Source organism: Aspergillus tubingensis (genome assembly GCF_013340325.1).
Source record: "Aspergillus tubingensis WU-2223L DNA, scaffold_9, whole genome shotgun sequence".
Taxonomy (NCBI): Eukaryota; Fungi; Ascomycota; class Eurotiomycetes; order Eurotiales; family Aspergillaceae; genus Aspergillus; species Aspergillus tubingensis.
The window spans coordinates 540,306-560,903 of NW_023336283.1; the positions used below are offsets into that span (position 1 = coordinate 540,306).

The 20,598-nt window shown below is 52.2% G+C and overlaps 7 protein-coding genes across 7 annotated transcripts; 3 read left to right on the forward strand and 4 right to left on the reverse strand.

Moving 5' to 3' along the window:
* Positions 1-1,814: 1,814 nt before the first annotated feature.
* Positions 1,815-3,646, reverse strand: trpE (anthranilate synthase TRP2; the record flags this gene model as incomplete). Its single annotated transcript, XM_035503369.1, has 4 exons — positions 1,815-3,136; positions 3,214-3,287; positions 3,363-3,511; positions 3,635-3,646. 4 exons carry the CDS (start codon positions 3,644-3,646, stop codon positions 1,815-1,817), a joined length of 1,557 nt encoding a protein of 518 aa, XP_035359262.1.
* Positions 3,647-4,562: 916 nt separating this feature from the next.
* AtWU_08262 (leucine--tRNA ligase) lies at positions 4,563-5,500 on the forward strand (the record flags this gene model as incomplete). Its single annotated transcript, XM_035503370.1, has 2 exons — positions 4,563-5,107; positions 5,176-5,500. The coding sequence occupies 2 exons, from the start codon at positions 4,563-4,565 to the stop codon at positions 5,498-5,500; spliced, it is 870 nt and encodes a 289-aa protein (XP_035359263.1).
* A 619-nt stretch (positions 5,501-6,119) lies between these two features.
* AtWU_08263 (WD40 repeat domain-containing protein) lies at positions 6,120-8,355 on the reverse strand (the record flags this gene model as incomplete). Its single annotated transcript, XM_035503371.1, has 5 exons — positions 6,120-6,146; positions 6,202-7,872; positions 7,963-8,111; positions 8,182-8,198; positions 8,306-8,355. 5 exons carry the CDS (start codon positions 8,353-8,355, stop codon positions 6,120-6,122), a joined length of 1,914 nt encoding a protein of 637 aa, XP_035359264.1.
* Positions 8,356-11,198: 2,843 nt separating this feature from the next.
* Positions 11,199-12,377, forward strand: AtWU_08264 (rhomboid family protein; the record flags this gene model as incomplete). Its single annotated transcript, XM_035503372.1, has 1 exon — positions 11,199-12,377. One exon carries the CDS (start codon positions 11,199-11,201, stop codon positions 12,375-12,377), a length of 1,179 nt encoding a protein of 392 aa, XP_035359265.1.
* Positions 12,378-12,904: 527 nt separating this feature from the next.
* On the reverse strand, positions 12,905-13,756 carry AtWU_08265 (mitochondrial 54S ribosomal protein mL61; the record flags this gene model as incomplete). Its single annotated transcript, XM_035503373.1, has 2 exons — positions 12,905-13,483; positions 13,718-13,756. 2 exons carry the CDS (start codon positions 13,754-13,756, stop codon positions 12,905-12,907), a joined length of 618 nt encoding a protein of 205 aa, XP_035359266.1.
* A 748-nt stretch (positions 13,757-14,504) lies between these two features.
* Positions 14,505-18,219, forward strand: AtWU_08266 (leucine--tRNA ligase CDC60; the record flags this gene model as incomplete). Its single annotated transcript, XM_035503374.1, has 4 exons — positions 14,505-14,579; positions 14,660-17,163; positions 17,363-17,561; positions 17,617-18,219. The coding sequence occupies 4 exons, from the start codon at positions 14,505-14,507 to the stop codon at positions 18,217-18,219; spliced, it is 3,381 nt and encodes a 1,126-aa protein (XP_035359267.1).
* A 409-nt stretch (positions 18,220-18,628) lies between these two features.
* AtWU_08267 (aspartate aminotransferase) lies at positions 18,629-20,238 on the reverse strand (the record flags this gene model as incomplete). The annotated part of the gene is made up of 7 exons (XM_035503375.1): positions 18,629-18,842; positions 18,914-19,081; positions 19,142-19,221; positions 19,283-19,488; positions 19,544-19,946; positions 20,018-20,059; positions 20,113-20,238. The coding sequence occupies 7 exons, from the start codon at positions 20,236-20,238 to the stop codon at positions 18,629-18,631; spliced, it is 1,239 nt and encodes a 412-aa protein (XP_035359268.1).
* Positions 20,239-20,598: the final 360 nt, after the last annotated feature.

Below are 20,598 nucleotides of genomic sequence, written 5' to 3' on the forward strand. Positions count from 1 at the left end.
GGGGGATGGAGGTTGTAACGGCGGGAACTGGACCCTCGCAATGACGGACTCGGATCTCAATCCCTTCGCGGGGGGAGGAAGTGGACGGGAACGCGCGACACACGGGCGATGGCTTGGGAGGGGGGAAAAGAGAGAGATTTGGGGAGGTAAGTGCGATGGGAGCAGAGCCAGCCCGTCTCTCCTTATCGCGCGGTGAAAGTGGGGAAGATGATGGGGAGTGAGAAGTAGGAGTGGAGGTAGTAGAGTTGAAGGAGAATGAGGAGGAAGAGGTTAAGGTGAGAGAGAGAGAGAGAGAGAGACAGTAGTAACAGTCAGTCAGTTGGTGGCTGTTTAAGGCGTTAAGGTCGGGGGAGTCGGCGAGTGGCTGAACTGAAGAGGAACTCCGGCGGAGTATGTAAGCCGGATGCACACCAGTAGTTAACTAGTTATTTTAATTTAACAAGAAAACAGGGGGGGAGAGAGAGATGTATGATGATGATCGCTTGCACAACGGGAAAAGGAGGGAATGATGGGGACGGGATGAGAATGGAGAGGGTTCCAGGAAAGATGTTCAAATGGATGGAGAAAGAGAGAGATGTTGATTGTACCAGATGAAGAGAAAGAGAAAGAGAGAGTCAGTTGTGGTGGGCACTCACACCGGGAGATGACGACGCAAGCCTCAATCCAGCCAAAGTTTATCCAAACCACGACCGTTTTACTTTTCTATTTCTTTTTGCCCAATTCGTTTCCAGAAGGGTTCAAAGGGTTGAAAACTCAAATTGGATATTTGACAATCTCGAAAATGGAAATCGAAATCCGGGGGAGAGCAATAAGGGATGGAGAGTAGGAGGGAGATAATTGAGGGCGTGGGTACTGATCAGGCACTACAATACAATGTATTGACTATAGCGAAGTAGAAGAAGGGAGGGAAAAGAAAAAAAAAAGGGTCCACAACAAGGGAAAGATGGAGACAGTACAAGTACAAAAGTAGTCAAGTTACTATCAGACCATGGCAGAATTTCTTCAAAATGACACCATCTGTTTTGTTCCTCGCCTTCCGGACAAATCCTACCTACATACACCGTCCAACGATTGGTGATTCTTGCCACCTTGGTTCGGGGGCGGTGCTTATATTATTACTTTTGCCTCTACAGTACGAATTACTTATTCTTGCAGTATATGCCGTGGTTAACCAGCACATAAAACCATAGAATAATAACAATTCATCTGGACATTATATAAATAGTAGGAAGTATCCACCGACGTCATCGGCCGGGTCACTGCAGCAGTCCCCTCTCTTCCCCCCCAAAACACGTTCCTGACCAGCAAAACCCTTGCTGCCCTGTAAAGTAGTTAGTTACTACTAACCGATGATTCATCCAGAATCTTCCCCAAAGCAAGGAATGAAATTGAACTGGACTCCCCTCCCCACCCCAGGGCTCAACTCGTATCTGACAATCTACTGGCCTATCTAGATAGTATCGATCTCGTATCTCCATGTAATTCCCGGGGATGCATCCAGGCAGCAGGATTGGCAGTCCGTCGTGATCCGTCGGGCTTGACCTTCTCTCCCGTCTTCAAAACGCAGACTGCAATTCTCATACTCATATTTACTACTGGCTTCATACTACTATTTACTTCCCCCCTAGAAACCCTAACACTCATAAGTACTTAGTACTGCTACATGCTCTCAAATTCATAATCTATCAGGTTATTCCTGACACATGCAAATCCCTGGAATCGTAGAACATAAAAGATGAATGGAAATATAAACCTCAGAAAATGGAAAATAAAAATGGGCAAGATGGAAATAACAAGGCAACCAAATGCATCATCTACCCACGGCGACTTTCCTCTTCCAGACTCAAATACTTCGCCTCCGCCCCCTTGATGCATGCAATGTTCGCCCCCAGCTTGTTCAACGTCTCCACGTACTCGTCGTACGGGTCCGAGTCGAACACAATGCCTCCGCCCGCCTGCAGGTAGGCCACCCCGTTCTTCACCATCATCGTCCGCAGCGCAATGCACGTATCCATCGCCCCCGGCATCTCCGTCTGGCCATCCGCGCTGGCGATGTTATACCCAAAGTAGCCAACCGCTCCCGCATACACTCCGCGCTTCTCGCCCTCCAACTCCGCAATCAGCTGCATCGCCCGCACCTTGGGCGCTCCTGACACCGTGCCCGCCGGGAAGATCGACCGGAACGCATCGAACCGCGTCTTCTCCGGCCGCAGGATGCCCGACACCTGCGACACCAGATGCTGCACGTGCGAGAACTTCTCCACCACCATCAACCGGTCCACCTGCGTCGTGATCGGGTCGCACACCCGGTTCACATCATTGCGCGCCAGGTCCACCAGCATCACGTGTTCCGCCCGGTCCTTGATGCTGCTCGTCAGCTCGTTGGCCAGTGCCGCATCCTCCTCGGGCGTCTTCCCCCGCTTCACCGTGCCCGCAATCGGGTGCGTGATAATCCGTCCCTTCTCCTCCTTGACCAGCAGCTCGGGACTGGCTCCCACCAGCTGGAAGTCTTCGCAGTCGATGTAGAAGAGATATGGCGACGGGTTGACCGTGCGTAGGTGACGGAAGAGGTTGAAGGGATGGAGCGACGTCGGCCGGGACAACCGCTGCGACGGCACAGTCTGGAAAATATCACCCTTGGAGATGTGCTCCTTGAGCCGTGTAACATGGCGCTCGTATCCTTCCCGTCCAATGTTCGATGTGTACTCCTGGTTCTGAATGATCGGGCCTTGGGGCGGAAGAGCGTAGTCTGGTCGAAGAAGGACGTCAATGGTCCGCTGGAGAACCTCTTGTCCTTGGCGGTAGACGGACTCAAGTTCCGAGTCGTTGCCGGGAATGGAAATGTATGTGATGACCTTGACGACCTGGAAGAAGTGATCGAAGGCGACAATCGTGTCGAACAGCATGAAAAGCGACTCCGGAATTTGGAGGATATCCTTCATCGGCCGAGCCGTCTTGGGCTCGAAGTACCGCACGCAGTCATATCCCACGTATCCAATGGCACCACCAGTGAGCGGGGGCAGTGTCAAGCCAGGCACCGTCGCAACCCGAAAGCCGGAGAGTTCCTGCTCCAGGATGGGCATGGGGTCGCACTCGGGGCCATGACCGGGACCGGTCTTGATGATTTTGCGGGGACCTAGACGAAGGTACAGAAATCGTCAGTCTATCAGACTACCCCGCCACACAATAGCATTGAAGGACATTGCTGCATACCAGCACCGACGAAACTGTATCTGCCGATAGTCTCGGTCGTCGCAGCACTCTCGTAGAGGAAGGACAGTTTAGATCTGGACAAGCGAACCACGTTAGCGCATCTGTGCTTGCCCGCAAGCCATGTGGCCATCTTGCCGAGCGCCACTCACTTCTCCGCGATCTTCAGATAAGCCAATGTGGGGGTCAACAGGTCGGCCGGAATCGACGTAGTCAACGGAAGGAGGTTAGGAGGAAATTGCGCATTTTTCGACTGGGCGATAACTTCGCTGGCGGTCTCGAGGGACGGCACGACGGTAATCTGCGTGAGTCACATGGGGACATGAAATCAGTATCATATCAAACGACCCTCCGCGGGGTAATTCGTCGACTGGCAAGAATGGGAACAGTGATTGCCTGTAGAACAAAAGGAAGAGGCACTCACAGGTGGCGCCATCTTTGCGAGTCCGAAAGCGATGGGAATTCGACTTGTGCGGGGAGGAGAAGGAGGGGGGATTTGATTGAGAAATAAAAAGAGGCTAAGTTCGGGAAGCCGGAGGATCGGAGTATTTGCGGTGCTGACTGGGGACGGAGTAATTTGGGGAGGATTTAATCAAACAACTACTCGATACCGTCGCAGCTCCACAATTTATTGGGTGATATGAGCAGTTGCAAACCAACAGAGATAACCAACAGGACTGACTATTTCTTGAAGGAAGGATGACAAGTCGTCGAGGTTCAAATGGCAGGCGGCAAATTGTTGGCCAATTCGACTTCTGGGACCCTAAAGCGGGCTAGCGTGGATGGAAGGAATGGTTATCGAAGGTTGATCGAATAGACCGGGTTGACCGTCTTTTTCTCTTTCTCCCAGAAGGAAGCCTGCCGACGTATCTTTATTGCAGGTGGCAGTGTCTGTGTTTGCTGCCCATCAGGAATCGAGATCATCTTTGTGGGAGATCTGAGGGCGCACGTGCTCTTCAGCTGGGATCAGCCTGTTCCTTCTTCTCTGCTCTTCCAATCCCTGTCATCCTTGCCCCGGTTGCTGTGGAAGTAATCCCCGTCGCCCGCGGCTGGCTGATTGTCCCCTCTTCAGTCTCTCGAACACAACAACTCCACAGCCAGATCACAACTGACCGCACTAAAGTGAGTTGTTCTGCACCTGGGCCTATAAACAGAAAGCTACCCACATCTCATCGTTCATACTGACAGCGCAAGACACGTATATTCCTGCAGCCCGTGCAGCCTGGCTGCAGCCCGACATCCCTCCTTGCTACCGACTACTACCCTTTTCATCACGCTCGCCTGTATTTACTGAACCTCTTTCTGAGAAACAATCAAATCATTAGATTACATGGTCCTAACCCTAGCCAACCATGGAACACCCGCCTCCATCTCATTACGATGAGTTATCCCCTCCTTCCTCGGTAGCGGGCCAGATCTGGGACATGGCGCTCACGGACCCCGACTATGCCTCCCATATCCTCGACTCCAACGACACCGCCGCTCCCGTCTCCGCGCGTCTCACAAGACTAGCCCATCTGGCATCCCACTTCAATCCGACCTCCAAATCCGACTCCATGACCCTTCACCACTGTCTCGAGACCCTCGAGTCCCTGCTGGACCCACGCCCAGCCTTGACGCAAGAGCTCGCCCGATGCCGTCCTATAAGCCATTCCCGACAGTCCAACTCCATCGCTTCCATCTCCACGACCGACTCTCAAGATTTGGGCAATTCTGTTGCTTCGCTCGAAGAGATGTCACACCCTCCTCTCAAGGATATCTTGAGAGAGGTTACGACACTCAAAGTGGAATTCGACCGTCGTCGCAAGGAGTCGTCCGAGATATATGAGTTGCTCACACGAGAACGCGAAACACTAGCCCGAAAGATCGGCGAACTAGATGATGAAATTCACGAACTGTGAGGAACCCCAGGGACTTGTCGGTTTATGCTGTGGCCAGGATCGCTAATATACCCTGTAATCATAGAAATACAGACATCCTCGAAGACACTGCTGAGCGGGAAGCGATCCAAGGCACGATACGAGGACTCGAGGGTTGGGTGGATGAATGGCACAAACAGCGCCTATTGATTGCCGCTAAGAAACAGAGTGCTGCCTCACGGCGGAATGGTCAGCGAAGATGGACGAAATGCAAAGTCGACGAGGTCGAGGGCGACGGCGAAGCCCTGTTTGAGGGAATAACGGCATGGATGCGAGGATGGAAGGACGTCGAGGAGGTTTTTCGCATCCGAGAGCAGAATCGCACTTTGAGAAGGGAAGAAAGACAGAAGACACGGGCAAAATACGTATGAAATGAATTTTCGGCAGGAATGGGACGCTGGTCGATGAGGACGAAGGCGGGAATGAGATATTGTGATTGGGTATCAAACGTATCATCCCACACCGCAGCGGATGAGAAGGCTGCTGAATCATTCGCCTGAAGACCGAGCTTAGGGCGATCACTGATCGATCTGTCCAAGAAGAAATGGTACAGTGCAAGAAAGTAAAGAGGCAAAGAGAAAGAAGTCAATGTAGCCACCGTAACCATGTAGAGTTGCCAACCACCACCGCGTTTTTCCTGAAGACCCAAGCTGCGCCGTTTAGTATGGTCTAATCCAAAATCATGGGGGTAGAGCTAGAGATTATGGTACTGAAAGTAGATTGAAAGATCTCTGGAGTGACAAGGATGTCTGAACACGCTCCCACATCATGGCACGTCGGGGCCTGCCGAGAACCGGGAGCGGAGAGACGAGCGCTAGCAGAGGTGCCGACGCTAAGTGTGCAGCACCCAGCTAGGGATGAGTCCGGCCTGCCTTCGTCGCAAAAATAATAACGTCAAATGTGTATCGGATGGCTTTATTTACCATTTTCTTAATGTACTATCGAGAAGTAAAAGTTCGTAACGCAGCCGGCTCGCACGTCTCGTAAGAATCAGCGCTGCAGATTTACGATGGCCAGCTATTTAACGATAATCAGTGACAATGTTTCACGCGTAACGTCCAGGACGACATACCTGGTTTCCATAGCCGAAAGCAAGCTTTTTGCCATCGGTATCCCACGCTAGACTGCGATCCGGCACCGACTCCGCAGTGCCATTGTGTCCATTCACCATGGGACTAGAGTCTTCCTCCTTTTTCTGCTCTCCGGGACCCGGCACTTTCCATGTGGCCAGCGCAGTGCCTCCTCGCTGTGCATTCCAGATGAACAAACTCTCTTTACTGGCAGCAGCAAGGGCGTATCCGTCGGGAGAGAAAGTGCTAGCGAGAGCGGGTGCCGACGGGCCGAGAAACAATCGGTGGATACAGTTGAACTGTTTGGACTCCAGATCCAAATGCCATACCTTGACCGTGTCGTCGGTGGAGGAAGTGGCCAAAACGATTGTTTGTGCTGTTTCTGGTTGTTGCTGCTGTTCCATATTGGGCTTCAGCTCGATGGCCGTAATGTCGCCTTCATGGGCACCCTCATGGCGCATGTCATGGGTAGGCACCCATAGTGTAGCATTGGCGGAAGATGCAGTTACCGCCACGGATGAAGAGCCGGCATTCGCACAGCGGATGAATGACCACGGCTGGTCAGGGTCGCCAGATGAGAACGTCTTGGCGATGTGGATACTCGAATCGACATCGCATTGATAGACCGTCCCGTTACCACAAGCAAAAGCCTGGTTGGAGCCCAACCAACAAAGGTCAAAGATTGATCCCTCGATAACCTGAGGCGATGGGAATTCGTCCGGTCGTAATGAGTCGTCCCAGAGCGCTAGCTCAGAGATTCGGCTGTCCGAGGCAACCACGATCAAATGGGACCCGCTTTCCGCCCAGTGCAACCCAGTAATCATCCGCGGTACTTCGGGAAGAAGATCGACCGCATTGCCAGAGACGTCATACATGGTGATGGAGCCTCTCATGTCATTGTAGGTCGCGACGGCCAGCTTCTGGCCCAATGGATCCCAGGCGACTGCCGAGACACAGGTGCTATCCCCCTTGTTCGCTACGAGTTTCTCCTGTACCGGATCCGAGGATGAAGACAGCCTCCACAGGCTGCAGAAGGTATCACCGGCGGCCACGACGGTAGTAGGGTCCCGAGGGCGCCAGAGAGTGCGAGTCACGTGATCGTCACTAGCCAGATCGAGGATGGCGGTGTTGGGCCCAAGGTCGGCGGCCTTGGCGGGGGTGATCTGGACGCCAACGCTGTGGCCGGTGGTTAACGTGAAGGTCGGCGCCACCGGTGCTGGTACTGGTGCTGGTTCTGGTTCCTGGTCCTGCGAATCCGGTCGGCCGCCCATGCTCACATCTCCGTCACCGTCCACCTCCATGTCGGCTTTTGGAGGCAACTCATCGACTACCTCGGACTTATTTTCAGTCGTTACTCCATTAGTGTCAATTTCCATGGGAGTTTCATCACCGTTGGTCTCTCCGCTCTTGTGCGGCTTCTTCACGCCGGCGGGAGCTTGAGGTGGTGCTGGTGCTGGTGCTTTTGGTGCTTGGGGTGCCGCCGCCGCCTCGGCCGTCAAGTGACCGTTAATCACGCCGCCATCTCGCGGAACTTTGCTTGTAGGCGAGACAGGCGCCTGGTCTGTGCCAACGCCTGCCTCTCCGGAGCCACTTTGACCCTTTTCAGTTTCGGGTTCCAGCGGCGTAGGCCCGAAAAAGTAGTCAGACGATGTGAAGGCCGTAGGATTCCCATCCTGTTCATTATTAGTCCTTATGTTTTTTGTGTATGCATGTTACTCGAAAAATCTTGAGGCGCGTAGCAAAAATATCAATGAATATCATACCCTGTCGAGCGAATGCTCTAGTTCATGATACTGCAGGCCCTTTTGTACCAGGGATACTAGAGCATGAGTTTTGATGTATGGGGCAAACGGCAAACTCTGCGGGTCACGATTCCACGCGCGCTGTAAGGTGAGTGCAGCCTCGCCATGCCCTGTGGGAAAGTTAGTTTGCTTTTCCCGTGAAGAAAGGATAAGCACCAAATCATAGGGAAAGAATATTACCTGACTCTTGAAGATACCTATATGGAAGTTAGCAATGCATACAAACGGTCGAGAAACCCAATGACGCAGCATGGTAGGTACGTGTTACGGCAAAACGAGGTTGCAAAGGGAGTCTGATACATACCTCCATATTAGGTAATTGACGTGATGCGATGTGAGATCGGGTTGTGCCATTGTTACATGTATGACAGCTAGTAAGGTGGAGGGTCCGCTAGCATGCCAAAAACGAAAGGCTTTCTCCGTGAAAGGTAGCAAAGGATTAAGGCGGGGATTGCTGCAAGGCAGGGACTGGAGGGTACAATGGTCCGAGATGCTGCCAAGTCGAGCGCACCAAAGGTTTAGATGAGGAAGAAAACTCTTCTGACAGCTTCCCTCTCAAACAGAACCTGAATGAGAGACAGGAGGTCTCTGGACGAGAGGGGAGGGTCCGAGTGGGAAAGATGCAGCCAAGGCTGTGACAAGGGAGACGTTCAGTTCAGACGGTACTTGGGGAAGGGCGGATGTGAGTAAAACACGAAAAACGCAGGCTGGCGGATTAGTCGTGAGAAAAACTAAACCGAGGACCAGTCACAAAAGCACATTCTACATGCGCCTTGTTGCTGGACGGGGTTGGTGATGTATGGTGAAAGGAACACGAAAGACTGTTCTTTGAGATAGAGGGACAAATTGAAGGGAGAATGGAAGAGAGGGAGGGAGTGAAGAGCGAATAATATCGGGACGGGAGGAAATCGACACCAACGTGTGGCTTAAAGATAGCAGACCCGCTAGCGAACTGCAAAGGCCGGAGGGAGCAACACCAGAATCTTCGGGGAGAGTGGAAAAAGGCGGATGGACGGATAGACGGGGAGGAAGAAGAGAAAGGGAAGAAAGAGAAGCAGTTCAGATCCGGAGCGGGTGAATGAAACGAAATGATGGAGAAAGAGAGTTATGGGACCGACAGACAAGCCAGACAAGACACGACCGGCCGATGACCCCAGGGAAGCGTATGAGGAACTCCCGTTAGTTAGTGCCAAAGGTAGTTCGAACAGACCAGACCAGGTAAGGTACAGTCGTAGGATCGTGGAGGTGGTAGGGGTCGAGAAGAACAAAGTGAGGTAGGTTAGTTAGTCAGTGTCAAGTTAGTAAATAAGGCTAGGTTAGCAGGTACGTAAAGGTACGTAGGTACTTGGTCGACTGGCACTTTTTTCGACACTCGACAGTTTCGACCCTCACAGTCACGACAAGACAAGACAGTTTCCACGCCGCTGTGAAGTCCGTCTAAAGGTTTAGTCAAGAGTTACGGGTCCAACCACGCCCAACCAGGCCAAGGGTAAAAATGAGCAAAAAAGAAAAGAAAAATTCAAAGCTGGAATTTCTCCAGGCGCGGCTCTGGGACGCTGTTTCAGACGCTGAACGCACCGGGAGTGGGCATTTGGGCCTGGGACTTTTTCGGGGGGTGGGCTTGACTCGTTGTGGCGTCTAGGCCACGGCTAGCGTGCAGCTGCCCTCCAACCCACTTTGGGGCCCCTGGTCCATCCCAACTGGTCCAACTGCTCCATTCGGTCCTTCTGACGGCCTCCCGATCGGCCTCTACACTTATCCTCTTCCGGTTAGCCGGCACCGGCCCTTTCATGGTTCGATTGGCCCTTTCCCTTTGTCGTTCGCAGGATTTCTGTGCATTTTGCGCATTTTTCGTGGCCTTTTTTCCTTTTCCACCTTTTTTTTTTTTTATTTTTAATTTTTTAATTTTTAATTTTCCCTTCCTTGAAGGTGCTGATCGTGGCCAGTTAGATACCTTAGGCAGGATGTCGGTCATGTACCTACTGGGATGGTACCTACAGATGATGTCGCTTTAGTTCTTACCTTGTTCATCTGCAGAATTACAGACTGCCTAGAGTCATGATACTTGGTTGAAAGGCGATAATTTCACTGACTTTCGGAGAATATGACTAAATTTGAGGGATCAGATCACCCAAATGCAGTCTTAACACAGACTATCTGAGTTAGTGGTCTGCTTCATGCCCAGATTCAATTTTTCTCCTGCCAGCTGATAGCCTGGATCTAAATCTGGGGGCAGTTCACCCGTCTGCTAGGAATGCCGATCAGTTGTACATCCTTCTGGAGTTCTGTACATGCATGCATTGATGATTGTGGGCTGGAATCCATTCCCCCCGCCGGCAGAAAGGTTGCTGTGAAGGTCTCCCCCGTACGACTCTTGGTGCTAAGCAGTCTAAGCTTGCTTACCTTAGCTGCACTTTCTTCGCTCTTTCTTCAGTGGTCGGTCCACTTAGAAAGTCTGGCGGGTGGGTAACTAGGACATCACTGTAAATCTCCCTTGGGCTGAGCCACACCCCAGCGCTTGAGCCACACGTGACCCATGCGATCGGTTTAATCTCAATTCCTCCCCTGACACGGGTTCTTTTTGTCATGCATTCTCTAGAAGACTTCCACAATAGCCAGGGTGAGACCTGAGAAGGGATTATTGAGGAGACCCGGAAGCTTATTGAGCGGAAATGGCGCCGATAGTTATTTGACTCGTTATCAGTTCATGCCAGGCTGATTCGTAGTAGGCTCAAATATGAAAGGTAAATGATCAGTAGAGTCATTGTCGATGCGACTGGTGTCTGTCAGCAGATCCTATCCCGCACACAAAAACTTCAACGCCAACTTATTTTCCGCAAAACAAATTCAATGGTGGTAGACAACCTGCTGGTCATCCATGTTTCCCGATGACTGGATGCATTGTTGTCTTTCAATAATAACAAATGCCACGGCGGAGGCATGAATGGCGGCCTTGCGGATGCCATGCAAGGTATCCAATCAGAGAGACGCGATCCCGTCCTTGCAGGCTTGTCCGAAAATGGAACTCCCCCCAACGCCGCCCCGAGCGACTAGTCACCAGCGAGTCCAGCTCGTAGTACGGATCATCTGGTCTGGATGCATTTCACTTCTCCTTCCCACACTTCCTTTCCCCCAACCCCCGTTGGGCTCTGTCAACAGCCTGCGGTTTAATAGCCGCAAGAGCGTCCTCTGACACCATGGCGCCTCGAGTCAATATCCCTCCAGCGACCCGCATCTGTCTTATCAGCCTTCTCACCCTCTCCTTGCTGTATAATATCGCCCGATGGCGGCAACTTGACACCACGCCCGGCGCACCCGCCATCACCCCGATTATACCCTATTTGACACTCGTTCCTTCACAATTTCTTTTCTATCCGTGGACCCTCCTTACTGCGACATTTGTGGAGCAGAACATCTTCACCGTGCTTCTGAACGCGGCCATTCTCTTTTATGGCGGAAAATACCTGGAGCGCGCATGGGGATCCCGGGAGTTTGCGAAGTTCATCCTAGCCATCGCCGTCATCCCGAACGTGGTGATTGTTCCGCTCTATATTCTAGGAGCTGCCCTCAGGAGCGGCTCCAGCAGCGGGTACGCCTTGTTCTCTCATGACGAATGCACAACATCTTGCGCTTTCCCTACTGACTCACCGACTTCAAGCCTCACGCAGATATGCGGCGGTATCTCGATTCAAGCATCCTTCCTGGTCGCCTTCAAACAACTTGTCCCTGAGCATACGGTGACTATCTTCAAAGGCTTGGTCAAAATGCGGGTGAAGCACTTTCCCGCTCTGTTTTTGTTCCTGAACACGATCAGCGGGGTTGTCTTTGGCACGCATGTCGCAGCGATTCTTGCCTGGCTCGGCCTCTTGACCAGTTGGACCTACCTTCGCTTCTTTAAACGCCAGCCTGATCTTACCGGCACATCGACCGATGGGCTAGGCATCAAGGGTGATGCCAGCGAGACTTTTGCGTTTGCATGCCTCTTCCCGGACGTGCTTCAGCCACCAATCGCCTTTCTATCCGATCAAGTTTATGCTCTGCTGGTCGCCGTCAGGATCTGTACACCCTTCTCCGAGGAAGACATTGCCTCGGGTAACCAGCAGGTTCTGGCACGCGGAGAGGCAGGTCTTCCCAGTCTTCTTTCCAACCATCGCAACGGACGGGCCATGGCGAAGCGGGAAGAAGCGGAGCGCAGACGTGCTCTAGCACTCAAGGCTCTCGACCAGAGGCTTCAAGCAGCAGCAGCAGGAAGAGTGCAGCCAGCGACCTCTGCAGCGAATCAGCAAGGATCCAGCCATACTCAGACTCCGACACCCACAGTCTCAGCCGGCCAGAGTATGTTAGGAGAAACCAGCTATACCCCCGACCATGCGTGAGGCTGCAGCAACTCTACAAAGCATGGTTTCATGGAGTTTGGTCGGTTGTTTGGGATAGATTGCAAAGGAACAATGCAACGTAAAGTGTTTCTGCTGTTCAGCTTGTCATATACCAACCTTGGATTTTCTTTTGCAAGGAAGTGAGGTCTTCCCAGCAAGTGCAATTGTGTGACATGGGGCGGGGCTTGTTGGCCTTCACTGTACAAAATGTCTTCTACCTTTTTTCTTTTCCACAATGATGAATGAACATGATCACATACACATACACTAGTGCAGAGCCTGTGAAGGGAAATAGTAGACCGCCACACTACATAACATCCTTAACAATACCTCATACCCATGATCTCAGCAAAGCACAATGTATACTTGCAACAGAAAGAAAAGAAATTTCCCCAAACTACATAATCGAACAGGAATAATACAGAGAGATATATGCTATGCTACAAGACACGACGCCCCAAGGTCGTATACTATATTCCCACACAAGCCAAATCACCCATCCACATCACCCGATCAAAAGATCAACCCTACAACTGCCTCAACTTCTCGACCTCACCCCTAGCCTCCTGCAACATACGTTCCTGATCCGCCTTAGCCTGACGAATAGCCGCTATACGCGCGCGATCCTTATCACTCTGCTGCCTCAACTGCTCCAACTTCTGCAACTCAGACTCCTGCTCCGGAGTAGGCTGGATCTCCTGCGCGCCCGTCATGTTCTTCACCTTAGCCCAGATATCCTTGTAGTCGAGGTTCTTCACATCCAGAACAGCGGCCTGCTCCGCCTCTCCGGGGGCCGGGGCATGCTTGTCCGTGACGTCCTTAGCGGAGAGCAGGGATGCGGCGTTGCTGGCGCGCTCGGCGAAGTAGATCGTCAATGCGGCGGGACCTTCTTGTTCCTCTGTTTGGCGCACCGTCATGGGAATCGCTGGGTTGTAGTACTTGAGTCGGGGGAGGCAGTTGCGCCAGAAATGTCGTGCGCCTTGGTGTCCGCCGTAGATCTTGCGGGCGTATGTGAGGTGCAGCCGCGTGATGGCGGGGAATTCTTTAGAGGCGTTTGCGACAGTGGGGAGGGTTGCGGCTCCGGTGCCGACTTGGATGTTGAGGAGCTGGGATGGGGTGTTAGTAGGGTTGGGTTTGATGGGTTTCTCCGGTGGATGGTTGGGTTGGTTGATTGGTTCCGATATGGGAGGGATGGCATCGGTGGGTAGGGATTGGGGCTGTCGGGTTGTATTGAGGGTTCAAGGGGAGCTGGATGAGATTGTAGATTGAGAACATACCCTCTGTTAAATAGCAATGTTAGTATCTGGGTCATTGATAATGGGTGATGGTGGTCAACTTACGGTTTTCAGCTTCCGCATCCGCTTGAAGAGGTTGACCATTGTGACGGTTGGAGCGCCTGAGCGACTACTTTCTGATGGGAGATATGTCAAGGGATGGGATTTTCAGGTCGCGCCCGGCTGTAATTGATCTGGATGGGCCGACGACGGGGTGGTTAGATGGCTGCTGATTCGGAGCTGTCTCCCGTTGATTTTTGGGATCCCCGGCGGAAAGAAAAGCAGCCGATATCAGATCACGTGATGCTAAGATAATGTGCTGCGGCGATGTTGATGATAGTCTGTCATTACTTAGCAACTTTGGGTGATGACTCCTTTGACTGAACCCAGACGCCTAGCACCTTCTAGTTCATACAATGCCCATGTCTTCCCTCTATTCTGTTGTTCAAATTCCAAAGGAACTCGCTTTCACCGAGTCTAATCCTCCCGGGTTCAGCCTTCCCTTACAGCGTGATGACTCCAACATGCATCATTCGCTCCAGGAATTGCACTAAAGTTGTGACTCACAACTTAGAACAATCATTCCATATTCAAGGTCCACCTGCCATATCTTAATTACCTGAAAGAGGCTGAGCAATGAAGCCATCGCCCTTGATACTGGGATATCCCCATGCTCCGATACCGGATGAGGCAGGCGGTGACTCACGGACCGCCTTTTCCCACATTCGGAGTAATTCTTTTCGACCCCGCGGTGACTCCAGTCGCTCGATCTATATAACGCTGCCCTTTTCCCTCCTCGCCCTCGGGCTCATTATCTCCAGTTTGTCAGATTTATCCTTCTACATCCGGAGCCATGGCAGCCGCCGCCGCCGCTGCGTCTGCAGCTGCGCTCGAGCAGGGCACGAAAAACACTATGAAACTCGAGAATGTCTGCCTCACATGCCCCTCTTTGTCCCCCAAGAGACCCGATTTGACCTGGATTGAGCTGACCATGTATTATCTGCATAGACCGAGAAGAGAGATACCCTTATCGCCCTCGAGAAGAAGTACCAGGCCCAATGGAAGGCAAACAAGGTCTTTGAGGTCGATGCTCCCTCCGAGACGGAGGTGCCTTTCGGCAGCATGTCCGCCGCTGAGCTCCGTGAGAAGCACCCCAAGTTCTTCGGAACCATGGCCTACCCCTACATGAACGGTACCCTTCACGCCGGTCACAGTTTCACTGCTAGCAAGGTCGAATTTATGACCGGTGTTGCTCGCATGGAGGGCAAGAGGGCCCTTTTCCCTCTCGGATTCCACTGCACTGGTATGCCCATCAAGGCCTGTGCCGACAAGCTTCGGGATGAAGTCGCCAAGTTCGGCAAGAACTTCGAAGGCTACAGCGAAGAGTCTGAGGAGCAGGACAAGGCTGCCGTTGCCGCTCCCACCCAGGAGGTTAAGGCAGAGCAGGAGAAGTTCTCCGGAAAGAAGAGCAAGGCCGCTGCCAAGACCGTCAAGATGAAGTACCAGTTCCAGATTATGCTGGCTATTGGTATCCCCATTGAGGAGATCCACAAGTTCGCCGATGCCGCTCACTGGCTCCAGCACTTCCCCCCTCTCGCCATCCGTGATCTCGACAGCCTGGGTGCCCGTGTTGACTGGCGCAGACAGTTCGTCACCACCGACGCCAACCCCTACTATGACGCCTTTGTGCGCTGGCAGATGAACCGCCTTCACGAGCTGGGCAAGATCCAGTACGGCAACCGTTACACCATTTACTCTCCTAAGGACGGACAGCCTTGCATGGACCACGACCGCACTGAGGGTGAGGGTATCGGTCCCCAGGAATACACCGCTATGAAGCTCAAGGTCAAGGAGTGGGCTCCTGAGATCGCCGAACTCGTCAAGGGCAAGATTGAGGACGATGCCAATGTCTACTTCGTCCCCGCCACTCTGCGTCCGGAGACCATGTACGGACAGACCTGCTGCTTCCTTGGCCCCAAGATCACCTATGGTCTCTACAAGGTCAAGGAGAAGGAATACTTCGTCGTCACCAAGCGGGCTGCCTGGAACATGGCTTTCCAGGGCTACTTCGCCGACGGCGAGAAGTTCCTCAAGTCCCAGGACCAACTGCCCCTTGTCGTTGAGGCCCCCGGAACTGCCTATGTCGGTACTCTCGTCAACGCTCCCCTTTCTTTCCACACTGAAGGTGTGCGCATCCTTCCCATGGAGGGTGTCTCTGCCAGCAAGGGTACCGGTGTTGTCACTTCCGTGCCCTCGGATTCTCCCGATGATTACGCCACTTTGATGGATCTCGCGAAGAAGCCGGAGTACTATGGTATCAAGAAGGAGTGGGCTGAGCTGGAGATCTTCCCTCTCATCGAGACTCCGACGTACGGAAACCTCACTGCTCCCGCTCTCGTCAAGCAGCTCAAGATCAACTCTCCCAAGGACGTTAACCAGCTTGCACAGGCCAAGGAGTTGGCCTATGGTGAAGCTTTCTACAAGGGTACCATGATTGTCGGTGAGTACAAGGGACAGCCCGTGAGCGCTGTTAAGGAGAAGATCCGTAAGTCTCTGTACGAGAGCGGTGATGCCTTCCCCTTCGCCGACCCTATGGGCAAGGTTGTCAGCCGCAGTGGAGATGACTGTGTTGTTGCCTACCTCGGCCAGTGGTTCCTGAACTACGGTGAGAACGACGCCGAGTGGCAGAAGACCACCCTGAACCACGTTGTGAACACCCTGAACGCCTACTCGAACGAAACCAGGAACGGTTTCGAGAAGAACCTGTCCTGGCTCAACCGCTGGGCTTGCGCCAGAACCTACGGTCTGGGTTCGAAGCTGCCCTGGGACAAGCAGTTCCTTGTCGAGAGTTTGAGTGACAGTACCGTCTACATGGCCTACTACACCATCGCCCACTACCTGCACGGTGACCGCTACGGTAAGGAGCCTGGCTCCCTGAACGTGAAGGCCGAGCAGATGATCGACGAAGTCTGGGACTACGTCTTCACCAGACGTGAGCTCAGCGATGAGCTTGTCTCCAAGAGCGGTATCAGCAAGGAGGCTCTGCAGAAGATGCGTAGAGAATTCGAGTACTGGTACCCTCTGGACGTCCGTGTCTCCGGAAAGGATCTCATCCAGAACCACTTGACCTTCTTCCTGTACATCCACGTCGCCCTCTTCCCTCCTGAGTACTGGCCTCGCGGTGTCCGTGCTAACGGACACTTGCTGCTCAACGGTGAGAAGATGAGCAAGAGTACGGGTAACTTCCTTACCCTGAAGGATGCTGTCGACAAGTTCGGTGCTGATGCCACCCGTATCGCCTTCGCCGATGCTGGTGACGGTATCGAAGACGCCAACTTCGAGGAGACCGTCGCTAACAGCAACATCCTCCGTCTCCACACTCTCAAGGACTGGATGGAGGAAGTTGTCAAGGACGAGTCCCTGCGTACCGGCCCCGCCGATGCCTTCTGGGACAAGCTCTTCGACAACGAGCTTAACGGCCTTGTCCGTGAGACCAAGAAGCACTACCAGGAGTAAGTCACCTTTTATCCCCCTACAATCCCGCAACCACCTGTCCACATGATGTTCGCATATTCTACGTATTTGCTACTTCAGAGCCTTTCACGGCCATGAGACAAACATCACCACATGCCTGATGGACCCTTCACAAAAACTCTTCGTCTTGCTTCACTTGACTTCCACTTGGACTTTCATGAAGCTAACTACTTCTAGCACCAACTTCAAGCTCGCCCTGAAGTCCGGTCTGTACGACCTGGTCAGCGCCCGTGACTTCTACCGTGAAGCTACCACCACTGCCGGCATTGGCATGCACCGTGACGTCGTCCTCCGCTACATCGAGCTGCAGGCTCTGATGATGGCCGTCATTGCTCCTCACTGGTCCGAGCACATCTGGCTCGAGATCCTGAAGAAGGTTCGTACCTACCCCACAACCCACTCCAGCTCACCCCCACTAACACCCTATCCAGCCCTCGACCATCCACCACGCCCGCTTCCCCGAGGTCCCCGAGCCCTCCCTCGAGCTGTCCGCAGCCCTTGACTACGCCCGCTCGACCACCTCCAGCATCACCTCCGCGGAGGCCAACTTCGTGAAGAAGCTCTCCAAGGGCAAGCAGACTGCCTTCGACCCCCGCAAGCCCAAGAAGCTCAGCATCTACGCGGCCAAGAAGTTCCCTGTCTGGCAGGAGAAGTACATCGACCTTGTGCGCGAAGCCTTCGACGCAGTCAGCATCTCCTTCAACGACAAGGAGCTGAACGCCAAGGTCGGCAAGCTCGGCGAGATGAAGAAGGCTATGCCCTTCGTCCAGAGACTCAAGAAGCGTCTCGTTGTCGACAAGGAAGTCCCCGAGGCTGTCTTCGACCGCAAGCTGCCTTTCGATGAGTTCGCTGTCCTCAGCGAGATGGTTGCTGCTATTAAGCGCGTTACTGGCGCCAAGGAGCTGGAGATTGTTGCTGTCGATGAGGGTGGTAAGACTGGTGAGGTTGTTGGTACTGGTGAGAAGAGGGAGGGACTGCAGGCTGAGAATGCCGTTCCCGGCCAGCCTTCTTTCAACTTTGCCAATATTGAGTAGATGATGAAGATGAAGATGGTGATGATTATACATGATACAGATTAGATGAGATATCTTGATGGGTTTCATGTTTTCTTTCTTTTGTTTTAGTGAAAGATCATAAAATAGCAATTTCATTGGGTTATGTTAGATTTGTTGATTGGATTCGGTAATGCTTTGTAGTTTTGCTGTTACTGTTGGGTAGACATAGTATACTACCAACGATAACATCATACTCATTGCAATTTTACAGGACGAATCACGGTTCCACCAGGTAATGAAGCCAAAAAGACCAGATCGTTCATGCCAAACTCTTTAGTACCCCGATCATCCTGTAATATATATTATTAGCATCACGCCTAACCCCGCCTACGATATCTCAAAGTCAAGAGTAATAGAACGAGAATCGACAGACACGGTTACTTGGTACTCACCTTCTCAAACCCTCCCTCAACACATCCTCCTCCTGCGCATAGACAAGCCTAAACCACCCTGGGATGTTCCCATGCTCTTCGCACGGATGCAGGAATACACCTGCATTGACAAACTTCTGAGCGAGAGTGAATTCAGGCGGAGATGTGCTGTCACTGGTATCTTTGGGGAGATAGGGTGATAGGTCGATATATATAAAGAAGCCGGCGTTTCTGGAGGGAGCAATATAAGTTGCTATGTTGAACATAGTTTTGGAATGAGTTTCGGACACATCTTGACTTACCCTCCCTTTAAGTAGTTAATACCCTCTCGGGCAAGAGTGGATGTTGCGATTCGGTATGTTGAAGCAAGACTTTGTTGGCTTTTGGCAGTGAAGTCGCGAACGAAGTCTTGATCTTCGAGGATGGTGGTTCCGATTGTTACGGCTGCTGTGGAGGCGCTGTGGAGGCGTCTGTGAGTTGGGTTAGTTGACTTTCAGTTGCGAGTCGGGCAGGTAGTAGCCCGAACTTACAGGATTGCATTGCAGGAATGACGTAGGGGTTTGTTCTTTGTGATAAGGAAGCCTAGGTGGAGGCCGCCGGACGCGAAGTCCTGAGATCATATATGTTAGACACATTCTAATGAGCAGAGAAGAAAACGAGGTGCGGCTTACCTTGCTGAATCCGTACAACAAGTGCACCAGGTCAGGATTTATCAGCTCCGGGGTACTAAGGGATGATATAGAGGTGAATGGAACGGCATCTGGGTCTCCGGAATCAAAGACGCATGAAGCATAAATCTCGTCGCTGATCAGATGAAGCTGGTGCTTATTGCAGAATTTGAGAATCTCGGTCAGGGTTTCGACAGAATAGCAACGGCCTGGACGTAGTGTCAACGCTAGATTATTGATGAGCAATCAAGTGATAATCCATACCTATAGGATTATGCGGATTCACTAGCATCAATGCCCGGATGTGCACACCTCTCGCATGAGCATCTCTCACGGCCAATTCATACTTCTCGACAACAGAAGGAGCGAATGCCTCCTCTGCAGTGGTGTCTGCATATACCATCTGCACACCCGCTTCGACACCGTAATCAAGCTCAAATCGTCCATAAGCTGGCCTGCTGATTAAGATGCCGTCGCCTGGCTCAGCTAGGGTGAAACCAAGCATGCTCCCTATTGCAGTTGCGCCGCTGGCAACAATGACTTCTTCCGGGTCGATCGGAGTAATGGGAACGAGTAGATTGTTCAGATGCATTGCGACCGCTTTCTGTAGACGATGAATCGCATTGTTACCAGAGGTATAGGCAACTGATGCTACGTTGAACTCGACCTAAGCATGTAGAAGATATTGGTTGGGATTGCTGAGTTCCAGAGGAAAAAGAGAGAGGGCTGGATATTGACCTTGGTGTTGATGTAGTTGGCTATTTCTGCGCGCATTGGTGCCTATCTGCATATAAGTACTTTGGAGTTGTTGACTCAGTACTCAGATAACTTACATGTTCTGCTAATGCAAATGATATCATCCCCTCCGGATTCGTCTCTTTGCTGTACTCGTGCGGTAGAGCATAGCGCCACGGGATCTTGTGCAATTGCGCATTATTGCTGCCTCGAGACGAGAGCATTGTCGAAAAGGTACTTTATGGGATATGTTTGTTACCCTATAGAGCGTTGGTACACAGTTGAAGCGATTGTGTACTGTTCGAGGAGCGGATGCTTATCATATAGTTCCTAAAGGTAGAGAAGAGGGGTTGTAATACAACCACAGGTGGAAATACTAGCAGGATTAGATAATAACCTAGATTCTGGAAACGAACTCAAACAGTTGTGCGACATGCAGGTTAACTTGGGAGTGAGAAGAAAGGAGGAAGAATGAAGAGGGAAGAAGCCCACGTGAACGAAGGCAGTGGATGATAAACTAATAATCTGCTCACCAACAATCGATGATCTATTTATACATCAACCACCACCACACACCCCCAATC